General features: G+C 33.5%; 1 protein-coding gene across 1 annotated transcript; it reads right to left on the bottom strand.

Annotated features, from left to right (window-relative positions):
• Positions 1–384: 384 nt before the first annotated feature.
• LOC143225402 (uncharacterized) lies at positions 385–14,844 on the bottom strand. Its single transcript, XM_076454747.1, has 2 exons — positions 14,629–14,844; positions 385–4,171 (listed from the first exon to the last, which is right to left on the bottom strand). The coding sequence occupies exon 2, from the start codon at positions 4,095–4,097 to the stop codon at positions 3,282–3,284; it is 816 nt and encodes a 271-aa protein (XP_076310862.1). The 5' UTR covers positions 4,098–4,171; positions 14,629–14,844; the 3' UTR covers positions 385–3,281.
• Positions 14,845–14,954: the final 110 nt, after the last annotated feature.

Raw genomic sequence — 14,954 nt, 5'->3', positions numbered from 1 at the left:
ATTAAACTATGTTGGGGAAGGCTCGTGCATGATATTCTATGCTATATTATAAAAGTCTGCATATCTAAAACACATAGTTAGTTTTCCTACTTACCAATAGGTAATAATAATGGTGCTTGAGTATTCCAGTTGTATGGATCGTAGCAGAAAAACTGCGGTCGATAGTAATAGTGCTGTACTTTAATTGGTCTTATAACGAACGTTAGTAATAATAAATAAATATATACAAATAGCATTTAATTATACATCCATGACTTAGTAATTCTGTAGCAACAAACGTATCTTCAGTACTAGTATGTTTCCGTGTAGTTTTCTTTTTGGTTTAGAACGACAATGTATCAGTAAGGATTATTATCTCTTTATTTTGTACAAAATTAAGCGTTGTCAACGTTACATGTGAACACTAGTAATAAACAACTTTATGAGACCAGATTTCTTCCACAAAATCCTACCTAAAAAAACCTAAAGTGAAACGTTGAGCATACAGTTAAATAAAAATTAAATATTTGATGTTGTAAGGTCGTTTATTACTATTATTAAGATGTACTTTATACATCAATATGTACTACAGAAACGTTTCTCAAATTATTTTCAGCCAGGCGCCACGTTATTTTAAACCGTGACTAATATTGCATAAGTAGAAAGAATGACGTTACTTGAAACCGTAACCAATACTATGTTAGATGAATGAACCACGCTATTTCAAACTATGACTAATATTTATTAGATTTATAAATCAAATTCTCAGAATACAGAGAACGTGCGATGGAATCATTTGTTAAAGTTGTTTATTAGAAGTCAAAGCCCAGAACCTAAAGTAACATAAATACATTAATATCTTTGAAAGTTGAATATGCCTTCACCCACTTGTTTTAGCTTTGTTCGAAGACAATGTTCTCATTAGATGGGTGAACCATTAGCTTCAGATAAGTTTAATAAGACAACTAAGATAATTTCTAATATAAAAAAGGTCATTGAAGTAAATTTGATTATTCTCTCAAGGCATAAGCGCTTGTTATGTCTTTAACATTTTTCATTCAATCTCTTAGGTTTTTTTTACAAAGAAGGAGCGTATTTCAACCATACTGTGCCTATTATATGCATCGCCGACAACCATGAAAATATAGTGTTATAACATATACTTTTCTTAATACCAACGTTTTATGCTTCTCTATTATACGAAAGGTGTTCTTACCTTCACAACATTACAACTATTGTTGTAACAAATTGGGTATATAAACAGTGTGTTGTTTCCCAACTGCCATGACGAGATCTGGATTGAGCAAACTGCGTCAATTTAAAATAAAACAAACACTAAGGGAATGAGTAAAGAATGTAGTGTTAAAAAGATTGTAAGGCTAATTCTAATATTGTATAACAGATAAAAGAGTTTTAATCACGCTTCGCCAAATTAGAGAAAATCGTTCACTCCGATGAAGTATTCTGTCAAATTTTCTTTCTTAATTCGATTGCAAACAAGTAAAAAACTCGACATTTCGTTTCAGATAATTCCTCCAACCCAAAGCTCTTAACGTTATGCTGTAAGCAATATTTTCAATGTTGTAATTTAAATGTTATCTAATGAGTTTTAACAATATGACTCAGACTAACCGGTTTTAAAAAGTAGGCTTAGATTAGGAAGTTCTAAGAAAGCGACATCAAGGATTTTTTTAAAGATAGATTATAAATACGAAGTAATTGTGAAGTGTGCAGCGCTTTTCAGAAAGATGCTTAAAGCGAATTAGTTAGTGATAGCTTATCAAGTTTCTTCGTAAAGTAAATTGATTTGTTTCGTGGAAGTAAACGCCTTCGACAATTAACGACCGTGTACGAGCTTGTAGCAATGTTAAAGCATGAATAAAGTTGATTGTTTTCGTGATGTAGACTGAACGTTGAATTATTTTTACTAGATACGTTAACAGATTTCACCAGAAATAAAATAATGCTACAACACTACTTTTCTTTCATTTACAATGTGTGAAAAAATTATCTCTTCAAAAATATTTAATACTTAATTGTGATAAATATTTGTATTGTTGTCCCCTAGTAACCTAGCGGCATGAAAGTTTGTTTGTTTTGGAATTTCGCACAAAGCTACTCGAGGGCTATCTGTGCTAGCCGTCCCTAATTTAGCAGTGTAAGACTAGAGGGAAGGCAGCTAGTCATCACCACCCACCGCCAACTTTTGGGCTACTCTTTTACCAACGAATAGTGGGATTGACCGTCACATTATAATGCCCCCACGGCTGGGAGGGCGAGCATGTTTGGCGCGACAATGGCATGAAAGATAAACAAACAATAACTACATTGTGAGTAATGCATTCATAACATGGATAAAACAAAAACAAAAAAGTCAAAATGTTTGTGGACGTATGAGTTACTTAAAAAAAAGATTTTCTCTTGGTTTCAGTATATTATCTGTTTGTAGTTAAGCGCAAAGCTACACAATGGGCTGTCTGTGCTCTGCCCACTACTGGTATCGAAACCCGAATTCTAGCGTTCTAATTTTACCGACGTACCACTGTGCCATTAGGAGACGTGAGAATCTGATGTTTATACTAATTTCAGCACCTAATTCATTATTTTTACATACAAATAATTATATTGTTTATAAAATAACACCTAATTCAGTATTTTTTACGTAAACAGTATTAATTTATTTATAAAATAACACCTAATTCAATACTTTTTGCATAATAATTACTAACTTATTATTAAATAACACCTGATTCAGTGCTTTTTACACAAACATTACTATCTTGTTTATAAAATAACACCTAATTTAGTACTTTTTACATGAATATCACTAACTTATTGATAAAATAACACCTTATTTAGGAAGCCCTATATGACTAGGTGGTTAAGGTTCTCACCTTATAATTTGCTTGTTCTCTTTCCCTCTCAACAAACATGCTCTCACTTCCAATGGTGGAAATAAAAAAACCGTAGCCAAAGAGTTGGCCATTAGGGGTGATGACTAGCTACCTATCCTACAGTTAAATTAGCGCAGAAAGAAAAACCCTCGTGTAGCTTTGCGAGAAATTTAGAACAAATCTGTTTTATTTAATTTTTATTAGTATGGTAGATTGAGTTTTATAAATGATCAATTAGGGTAAACGGTATATGGTGTTGTCATATCGATCGTATTTTACTCACAGTTCTCAGTTTATGTAAGTTTATGTCGATAAACCTCATAGGGGCTTTTCTTTGAATTAATAAATATTTACACAAACAAAGACCATTAGTTCAAGGTAGATTATAATTCGTCATGAAGTCATCTTTCATTTGAGTCCAAGTTCTCTTACAGTTTCACTAAAGTCGTCTAAAAATTCCAATGAGTTCGATTTTGTGGACTTCAAATCAACGTTAGGTCTGCTTTCTACATTTCCGCTTTGTATCTGTTGTTCACGAGAAACGTTGACAACATTAATAAAACTGTCTTGAGTTGTAGGTCGAAGAATATCGGATGACGATCGCACGGCAGTATTGGTTTCCAAATCTCGTCGATTTTCGCAGGTTTTAGTGTCCTTAGTTTCGTCTTCTGGAAGAAAATTCACTTTACCAGTAGTACTGGGTTTATTTATTGAGCGAAGAGCAGGTTTTGTTAATACATTTGTATTTCCTGCTGAACTGGCGCCAGAACCCCTTACCGGAGATTTTCTGTTGAATCTTTTTGCAGAAGTTGTCCTTGAGATGGCGTCCTTACTAGAAGAACGAGGATTTATGACGTTTTTTGTTGGAATTAAACGACTTAACCTTTTACAACAGCTACCTAGGTATGTGGGGCAGAAGAATAGACGAAGAAAGAGAAAAAAAATGCCAATTCCGATCAGGGAAGGGCCGATTCCCATAAATGCCTCTTGAGTTTCAGAATGAGTAAATTCAACATAAACTCCAGCAAGTGTCATAGCTAAGCCGAAGAAGCTCAACAACAATCCAACGATAATAAGAACATTGGCGCCAACACTCTGCCTCCCAGATGAATATCGACTTGTAACTGAAACAAGTGTCGATCTTTGGCTCGTTGACGAGAAGTTGGACCTTGTTGAAACGTTTCTGCCATGGTTGACATTCAATTTTATACTTCTGTCAGACATGATGGCGAAGGCAATGTTAGGTGTTCAGGATTTCTTTATCCATATCATACAGTGTTTCTCTAGTATGTCGATATCTACAACATTACGAAAAAATTCATTAAGAAACTACTAAATTAAACTGTGTTTATTTTCTATTAGTTAAAAATACAGTATCTACTATGGAAATACATACAGGCATAAAATCAAAACCAGTGAAGGTACGGTGTTTTTAAACTAATTGGTGCCCCTTAGTGTGTTATTTTTAAGTTTATAGGCTTACGACGCTAAAAAACGGGTTTCAGTACTCTTGGTTGGCATAGAAAAAATTGCTCATTGTGCAGTTTTGCGCTTAACGACAATCAGATCAAAAACAACCCGAATTACTAACCGTTATGGGAAAGACCAGGAAAAATTAAAATGGGAAAAACCAACATATTTTGTATGGATTTATGTTAGTATCATGACATGCTTCTGTAGTTTTCGTGTGTAATGTGTGTTTATTGTTTTATATATAAATCTAAGGTCTCAAGAGGACAATTTGTTTTGGAATTTCGCACAAAGCTACTCGAGGGCTATCTGTGCTAGCCCTCCCTAATTTAGCAGTGTAAGACTAGAGGGAAGGCAGCTAGTCATCACCACCCACCGCCAACTCTTGGGCTACTCTTTTACCGACGAATAGTGGGATTGACCGTCACATTATAACGCCCCCACGGCTGGGAGGGCAAGCATGTTTGGCGCGAACCCGCGACCCTAAGATTACGAAGCGCACGCCTTAACGCGCTAGGCCATGCCAGGCCTCTCAAGAGGACAAAGTAATTCACATAATCTTCCTCATTTATTGTCATCTGTTGTTCATTTTGTTACTGTCACCTAGACGCAAAAATGCTACGTAATAGTACAGAAAATATATTAATATATATAAGATTAAACATAGCTTTTGGATGGAATAGTTGTCAAGTAATTATCATTTTTATAGTTCTAACTCGAAGGGGAAAATAGAGTTACAGAAGATAAGGAAACAATTAAAATAACTTACAAATATTCTACGCTTTTTTTTTCCGCCTGTTATAAACTGCTTCCTGTTCTTGTGACCCCGGGGAAATTACACTTCACGATACTTTTACTTTCTGAGGCTTTTTACAACAAAATCGATTATTTTGAACGAAGACTGCACATTTTTAAAGCACTCCAACAAATCGACTTTATTTAAAATAATATAGATTTTTGAATGGTCGGTCACTCAGTTAAATTGCTAACTTTAAACTCAGATGAAAGAAGATCCAAGAATTGTTTACTGGTTGTTAAGCTAAAAACTCTACAATGGGTTGTCTATGCTGTGTCTACTACCAATATTAAAACACAATATTTAGCGTTGTAAGTATGAAGAGGGGGGAAGGAGTCAAAACTCAGGGAATGTACATCCTTTGAGGTTTTTGAGTAGTTGTCTTTAGGTCATCTGATAAAAAAAATTATTCTAAATGTCTAAACAGAAACAGATAATTATATGTTTTCTGGCAAAACGTGTAACCAGAAACAGGAGTTTATTTGATAAGAAACTTTAATATTTATTGAATAAAGTCGAAGGTTTTATATACTATATGATATACTGTCTTTATATAGTTTCATTTAAAATATAATTTACTATATTTATATAATTTTATACACGACACAATATACTATATTTATAGTTTTATATACTATATAATATACTATATTTATATAGATTTATATACTACATAATATACTTTATTTATATAGTTTTATATACCATATAATATACTATATTTATATAGTTTTATATGCTACATAATATACTTTATTTATAGTTTTATATACTACGTAATATACTTTATTTATAGTTTTATATACTACATAATATACTTTATTTATAGTTTTATATACTATATTTATGTAGTTTTATATACTATACTGTATTTATATAGTTCTATATACTACTTATATAGATTCGTTGACAGTTATTTGTTCTGGATATTTGATATTCCACAACAAAGATATGCTGTTTGTCACAAACACATGTACACTATCAGGCACAAATAAGCTGAACTACGAAATGAATCAGACAGTAAAGTTAACCATCTTTTTTACTTTCTGGAGATCTTGATATGGGTGATTAAAGTAAACAACATATTTCTCATTTTGTTTGTATAAATAAACGGACAAACAAACAAAATACTTTTAATAGAAACACAATGGAGCCCCCTAGCGGCTAGTTACCATGCATTGATAAAATTCTGGACTTGATACTTATGGCGGGCAGAGCACAGAATACAATGAAAAAAAAAAAAAGAGATAATTAACATTAAACCGCTGATTCGTTTAGACAATTATTTCTCACAATCTTAGTTTAGATTCTAATACTTCTAAAGTTTGCTAACACTGGAACATAACAAAAGCCCAAAGATACATGTTTTAGGTGGAATTAATATTTTTATTTAAGATTTTTATAACATCTTCTACACTTAATGATGGTCACACGACTAGTCGAAATGTTATAAAAGTTAAATAAAAATAAACAATCCACCCAAAGGTTGTGTCTTTGGACTTCTATTCATAGCATCTATCGAATTTTCTCTCCTCACATAATGTTTATAGTAAATATGTTCATAAACACGTGAAAAACAAGCACACGTTTTTGTATGCCAACACTGGTAACCATAGCTACAACGATTTAATTTGTTTGTTTGTAACACATTGTTCTGTTATGTACGCAACGGTTATACTTTCTGCTTAAAGAAAACTAGGTTATTTATCATTTGATCGGCTGATGATCACATAACAGACTTAACTGTTTAGACTTTGTCTATCGACAGCTTGGTGTTTGAACAGAATCTCGGTTTTTATCACTATACCTTTCACTTAGTTAAAATTATAATAGTACTTTAAGACTGTTTTACAATAAAATAACATTTTAGTATTGTAAGTTCTGTTTGTATTTGTTTTGCCAATAATGTAGGGATTTCACTCTACATGTAAAATCTAGATACCTTAATCTGATTACACTGCACAACAAAGTTTTTGCTTCTTGAACACTGTTGGGTGTTCCTTGTAGATTTTTAGCTGCTGATCACGCAAATCACATCGAAATTTGCCCATCACGTACCGTTTCATCGAAATCTTCAGTTTCACCAGGACATTGCTATAATGGAAAAACGATATCAGGGCAACTGGAATCCGTCAATGTTTGCTGACTACTGTTGGACACTGCAACGTGATGCACCGGACATTGAATACAAACGAAAATCAGGAGCAAAACACTTTTAATTATGTTTGAACTTAATAGGGTATTAGAAAGATAAACGCAATTAAATACGTTATTGCCGGTAAACAGTTAACTGTCTATTTTTCAGAGTTCCTACGTGATGAAGCAAAACCAAAACTATATTTGTGCATACCCACCAGGTACCTGCCACAATCAGCAAAAACTTTTCAGGAAGCAAAACCTTTCAAAAAAGTTGTTGTGCAGTGACATTTGATCATTAGCCGGATCAAGTGATATGTTCACTTCCGTTTGGTTCTTTTTTTCAAGGTCAGTAGCCAACTCTGCATAGCTGGCCCGGCATGGCCAGGTGGGTTAAGGCGTTCAACTCGTAATCTGAGGATCTCGGGTTCGAATCTCCGTCACATTAAACTTGCTCGCCCTTTCAGCCGTGGGGGCGTTATAATGTACGGTCAATCCCACTATTCGTTGATAAAAGAGCAGCCCAAGAGTTGGCGATGGGTGGTGATGACTAGCTGCCTTCCCTTTAGTCTTACAAGGGACGGCTAGCGCAGATAGCCCTCGTGTAGCTTTGCGCAAAATTCAAAAGCAAACAAAACAGTAAGATTGTAGGTGCACACATGAAAGTCCGTGACATCTTATTATAAACCATATATTTTAACAGCATCGACTTCCACTTCCCTTTACTTTGAGCGTTGTATATTTTGGAGATTGTAAGAAATAAAGATAACAAAGAATGGTTCTAAATAAAATTAAACAATTCACACCGTAGACTCAAGACTGATAACACTTTCACACCAGCTGTTGGTAAAATATAACACACTTTATGTTGTATGAATATGATGATTTGTTTTCGGGTAATTATAACTCGTTTGTTTCGACCTATGATATTCAACAGCAAGAGACTTGGTACTTCAACAAAATATGTGAATTTCAGACTTATATTGACCCGCGTGTTATCGCGTTAAAGTATTTTAGACTTCGTCAATCTGCGTATTATCACGTTTGAATACTTTAGACTTACGTCAACTTGCATGTTATCACGTTAGAATATTTCATACTTACTTCAACATGCGTGTTATTACATAAGAATACATCAAACTAACGTCAATCTGTGTATTATCACGTTACAATACTTCAGACTTACGTCAATCTCCGTATTATCACGTTACAATACAATCAAAAATGGAATATTTCGGCGACAACACAAGAATAAATGACTGCGCAAAAAAAGCCCTCGTGTAGCTTGGCGCGAAACTCTAAAACGAACAATAAACAACTATTTCCAATATACCAGTATTTTTTAATAATGTTATGCTGTGGTGTTTGTATGATCATTAAGTTATTAATAACGGTAAATTAGCGCGTGAGTACTGCTCGTTCTCTTCAATAAATCAATAAGTTTTTGTTGACATAATTTTAATCAACGCTCTGTTTAAGTTTAAATCGACACTTTTTTGAGCGTTCACATATCTTCTGTCATAGTTTCTTTTGAAGCAACGTTTCATTTCAACAATTTATTTAATAAATTCAGTCTTTGATGAGACGTCTTTAGAGACGTAGAACATTTTTTTGTATCTCTACATCATCTGATACGCAGAATGTTCAAGCTAAGAACAAACCAGGACTACGAACTTATATTCGCTACACTAAATGGAACGTTTTATTTAATATATCTATCGATAAAACAATCCATCTATAAATTGTAAACCTCAATTAATTTATTTAAATATTCTATCCTTTTAATGCCCCGTTTGCGCATCGTTATTAAACCTTTAACATTTAATAGCGTTTGTGTAACTGCAGGTTACACAACTGTTCTGGTTCTTCAACCAGAACCAAACAAACGTATTCAAAGAATATATTCGGAAATAGGACAAATATTACCATGAATTAAGTTGTTAACATCAACAGGATATATTACCAGGAACCAAGTTGTTAACATCAACAGGATATATTACCATGAAGCAAGTTGTTAACATCAACAGGATATATTACCATGAAGCAAGTTGTTAACATCAACAGGATATATTACCATGAACCAAGTTGTTAACATCAACAGGATATATTACCATGAAGCAAGTTGTTAACATCAACAGGACATATTGCCATGAACCAAGTTGTTAACAAAAACACGATGTATTACTACAAACCAAGCTTTTAACATCAACAAGATAAATTACCATGAACCAAGTTGTTAACATCAACACGATATATTACCATGAACGAAGTTGTTAAAATAAACAGGATATATTACCATGAACTAAGTTGTTAACATAAACAATATATATTGCCATTAACCAAACCGTTAACATCATCAGATTACACTACGACGAACCAAGTTGTTAACATCAACACGATATATTACCATGAAACAAGTTGTTAACATCAACAATATAGATTACCATGAATTCAAATTGTTAACATCAACAGGATACATTGGCATAAACAAAGCTGTTAACATAAACAGAATATATTACCCATAATTCATGTGATAAATTGTGTGGTTATAATGTTAATCTTTGTCACAGCTTTTAAACTAAACTGTCCAACGCTCTTTCTTAATCCAGTTCACACCATAAAACACTTCCAACACTCTTTCTTAATCCATCATAACGCTATTCCCATTCTATTGCTTAATCTCGTTCACACCATAACACTTCTCATACTCATGTTTAATCCAGTTTACAGGGTAACAGCATTTAGACCACTACTACATCTGTCGAATCACAATCGGCCGTTGAGTTCTGGTGTTAACGAAAGACCTCGTTGGCACTAAATACAGTAGGTATAGTTCAGGCTGTAGCTGATATCATAAATTATTATTTACTCTCGTTCATCTCTTTTTATAAGTAAATAATGTTTCTAACCCTAACTTTTGATGACAAGGAAGTTTTATTAACCCTTTCTGCACATTATAATGTATCGCTAAAAAGCTGTCATTTATAAGTACTTCATTTCTGTAGGTGAAAGCTGTTACTTTCAGGTAACGTTTTAAATAAACCATGGGATTGTTTTTGTTGGCTCCTGAACTGAACAATGTTATTCATATTTGTATCTCAGGACGGCCTGTATGGATATTAACACTTTTACTAATCAAGCAGAGAACAACGTTTCGATCTTCCTAGGTCATCTTCAGGTTAACAAAGAGAAAATTTGAAACTTATAATCAACGTACTCACTTATAACTTATCAAATATTTTTCACAAAGCATTTCTGTGGAATATAGACTTACTTATATAAATTTAAAACAATATCTTCCATCGTATTTTAATAATGTGTGCAATACAGGATTCGTAGTTACTCCATCTAAAGTTTTAAACTTTCGTGAGAAAGTAGCCACTAAACCTAAAACAAAATATCTAATAAATTATTAGGACTACCAAAACAACAAAAACAATCTGAATATTTGATATCTTTCAATTTCTTCAGTAGAGGATTTATGAAAAAATTGAATTTTTCTATTTTCGTTGTTCTCACGATTTCGGTTATGTTTTAATTCTCATTTTCCATGACGTATTGTTTGATTTTTGAATTTCGCGCAAAGCTGCACGAGGGCCATCTGCGCTATCCGTCCATAATTTAGCAGTGTAAGACTAAAGGAACGGCAGCTAGTCATCACCACCAACCGCCAACTCTTGGGCCACTCTTTTACAAAAGAATAGTAGGATTGACTGTCACATTATAACGTTCCCACGGCTGAAAGGGCGAGCATGTTTGATGTGATGGGGATTTGAACTCGCAACCCTCAGATGACGAGTCAAGCACCTTATCTACCTGACCATGCTGGACTGTCCATGATGTAAAGAAATATATTTTGCAAACAGTTAATGTTAATTCGTTTTGTTTGTTTGTTATGTACAAAAATTATAATACGCCCGGCATGGCCATGTGGGTTAAGGCGTTCGACTCGTAATCTGAGGGTCTCGGGTTCGAATTCCCGTCACACCAAACATGCTAGACCTTTCAGCTGTGGGGGCGTTATAATATGACGGTCAATCCAACTATTCGTTGATAAAAGAGTAGCTCAAGAGTTGGCGGTGGGTGGTGATGAGTAGTTGCCTTCCCTCTAGTCTTACACTGCTAAATTAGAGACGGCTAGCTCAGATAGCCCTTGTGTAGCTTTGCGCGAAATTCAAAAACAAACAAATTTTAATATTTCAGTGTCTAAAACGCACATTTTTTATGTGTTGGCTGGGAGTGGTCGGCATGCATGGATTAAATTCAAGGGTTTATGGTTCGTGCCCTGTTCCCACAATAACTCTCTTCGACTTTGGGATGAGCTATAAAAGAAATAGTAACTGCTACTATTTGGTTAGACGACAGCTCAAGAGTAGGAGGTGGGTGATATTAATTATAACCTTCCCTCTAGTCCATGAATAGACAATTATTTGTATAACGTATCTTGAAAACAACAAAACTGTTTACACGTAGTGTGTATCAAACTGTAAACATTTTTATTGTTTCCGCAAGCAGTGACTAGCTAGTGTGTCTGTCATTACATACAACTAGCTGGAGTACTCCTTCTGTTGTGGACAGAAGTTATGTAAATTAATTATTAAAGAAGGGTTGTCTTAGGACATAAAAAGTTTCTTCCCTTGTATGTAATTGTGAAAAACTCCCATAAAAAACTGCGAAACTCAAAATATGAAACCGAAAGTTTGCATTTATCTCCGCACGAACCCAATGAACCTTCGTGCCAAATTTGGTGAAGTTCCATAAACAAGAAAGAATTACTCGTAAACAAATGTTTGTTTGTTTTGAATTTCGCACAAAGCTACTCGAGGACTATCTGTGCTAGCCGTCCCTAATTTAGCAGTGTAAGACTAGAGGGAAGGCAGCTAGTCATCACTACCCACCGCCAACTCTTGGGCTACTCTTTTACCAACAAATAATGGGATTGACCGTCACATTATAATGCTCGCATGGCTGAAAGGGCGAGCATGTTTGGCGCAACCGGGATTAGAACCCGCGACCCTCGGATTACGAGTCGAACGCCTTAACACGCTTGGTCATGCCGGGCCCGTAAACAAATGACCGTAAAACCACAAGACTGAGATTTGGACCCAATAGCCTCCATGCCAATATTGATGAAGACCCATCCACAGGAGGTGAGGTAGTGGTAAAAAGTGCAAAAAAATCATATATAAAAACCGCAAACTGCAAAACTGAAAATTTCGTGATGGAAACACGAAATTGACGTAAAAATGAATCTGAAGACGACTGGTATGGGCATCAAAATAAAGTAGATAACTTTGTTTTAATATCAATACCAGCTGTATTGACAAAAAAAACAACATTAAAACTAAAAAATTTGAAACTCCCCTTGAACCAAAAAATCATCTATACCACTTATGGTGAAAATACACTGCAAAGTTGTTACACAGACGTACAATAGCCAGAACTATTATATTTCCCTGAACATGTAAATACATAGACATAAAACAGCCACCACCATTATGTTTATATAGATATGTAGATACATGGATATACAACAAACAGTACTATTGTAATTATGTGAACATGCAGATATATGGACACACAATAGACAGTGATTTTATACTTATATAGTTAAGTAGCTATACGGACATACAACAGACAGTACTGTTGTATTTATATAGATAATTTGTTACACGGACATACAACAGTCAGTACTATTGTATTTATATAGATAATTTGTTACAGTGACATACAACAGACAGTGCTATTATATTAACATAGTTAAGTAGTTACAAAGACATACAACAGACAGTACTATTATATTTATATAGATAAGCTGTTACATGGCCGTAAAACAGACACTACTATTATATCTATATACTCATGTAAATACATGGACATGTAACAGACAGTACTGTTATATTTATATACATGACTAGATATTTGGATATACAACAAATATTGCTATTATATTTGATATAATATAAATATAACAGTACTATTATGCCTACATACTCATATAAATACATGAACATATAACAGACAGTACTGTTATATTTATATAGATGACTAGATACATGGATATTCAACAGACAGTGCTATTATATTTGTATGGATAAGTAGTTACACCGACATACAACAGACTTTAGTATTTTTAGATTTATATAATTAAGTAGGTATATGGATACAGAAGAGACAGTGTTATTATGTTTATATAGATAAGTTGTTACACGGCCGTACAATAGACAGTACTATTATATTTATATAGATAATTTGTTATACGGCCTTAATTAGACAGTATTATTATATTTATATATATATGTAAATACATAGACATATAACAGGCAGTACTGTTATATTCATATAGACATCTAGATACATCTTTTATTGATGTAACAATAAAAGACAGTGCTCTTATATTTATATATTTAAGTAGTTATAGGGACATACAACAGACAGTACTGTTGTATTTATATAGACATGTAGTTAGATGGACATACAACAGACAGTACTATTATATTTATAGAAATAAGTAGTTACATGGACGTATCATAGACAGTACTATTATATTTATCTGGATTAGTAGCTACACGCACATGCAACAAACAATACTATTATATTTATATAGACATGTAGATACATGGACATACAACAGACAGTGCTGTTACATTTATATAGATAAGTAGTTACATTGACCTACAACAGACAGTATTACTATTAGATTTACATAATTAAGTAGCTATATTGACTTAACAGACAATGCTATTATATTTATATAGACATGTAAATACATGGACATACAACAGGCAGTACTATTATATTTATATGGATATACAACAGACAGTAGCATTAAACTTATATAGATAAGTAGTTACACGGACGTACAACATACAGTACTATTAGATTTATATAATTAAATAGCTATATGGACATAGAACAGACAGTATTGTTATATTTATGTAGATGCTACTTAGATGTATGGAGTGTCCCCAAGGCCTTATTTTGGCAAAACGTTATCTTCTGTAGGTTTGCTGTAATCTGGAGTTACAACGCTAAAATCTAGGGTTTGATTTCCCACAATGAATACAGAAGATAATCCAGTACGTCTTTGCGTTAATGCAAACATGGAAACAAAATGTTAAATAAAACGAGGGACAGGTTTCAAACATTAAAACAATGTGTTTCAGTGTTACATTACTTCCGTGTACAACTTCAAAGAGATTCTTCTACATAAATGTTAAAAACTAGAAAAATATACTTGCGTGTAACACACTTCATAAACATTATAAATTTTGATCCTTGAATTCTTAAAATAATTCAGGACAATGAAAAGTTACAAAAAGTAAACTTGATGTTAGATATATTTGTAATTACCTAGTATCCTTGGAAAAGTTTCGCTGTAAAGTTATTGCCCGGTTTTGTCCTTGGTAGTGTAGCATGTACAGACAATCTATGTGCCCTATAAAATCACATCACCTGATGGGTGTCATCTTTTTAACAATGAGAATGAACTAAATACTGAAGTTAAACAACTATGGTTGTGTTTGATGGACTGTTCCCTTGGTTACAAATATTGGTATGTGAGCTTCTGTTTACGCAGACCTACATGTTTGCATATACATATTGATTGTTTGCACATGATGTATTTTAGGGATGAGTTTCCCACTCAAAATAACATGAGATTGCAGTGCCATCTGCTA

This window comes from Tachypleus tridentatus, chromosome 9, assembly GCF_004210375.1.
Source record: "Tachypleus tridentatus isolate NWPU-2018 chromosome 9, ASM421037v1, whole genome shotgun sequence".
Lineage (NCBI taxonomy): Eukaryota > Metazoa > Arthropoda > Merostomata > Xiphosura > Limulidae > Tachypleus > Tachypleus tridentatus.
This window is presented reverse-complemented; position numbering and strand designations above follow the sequence as displayed.

What these genes read in the sequence shown, in the direction of transcription:
- LOC143225402 (XM_076454747.1), bottom strand. Translation starts at nt 4,097, where the DNA reads ATGTCTGACAGAAGTATAAAATTGAATGTCAACCATGGCAGAAACGTT.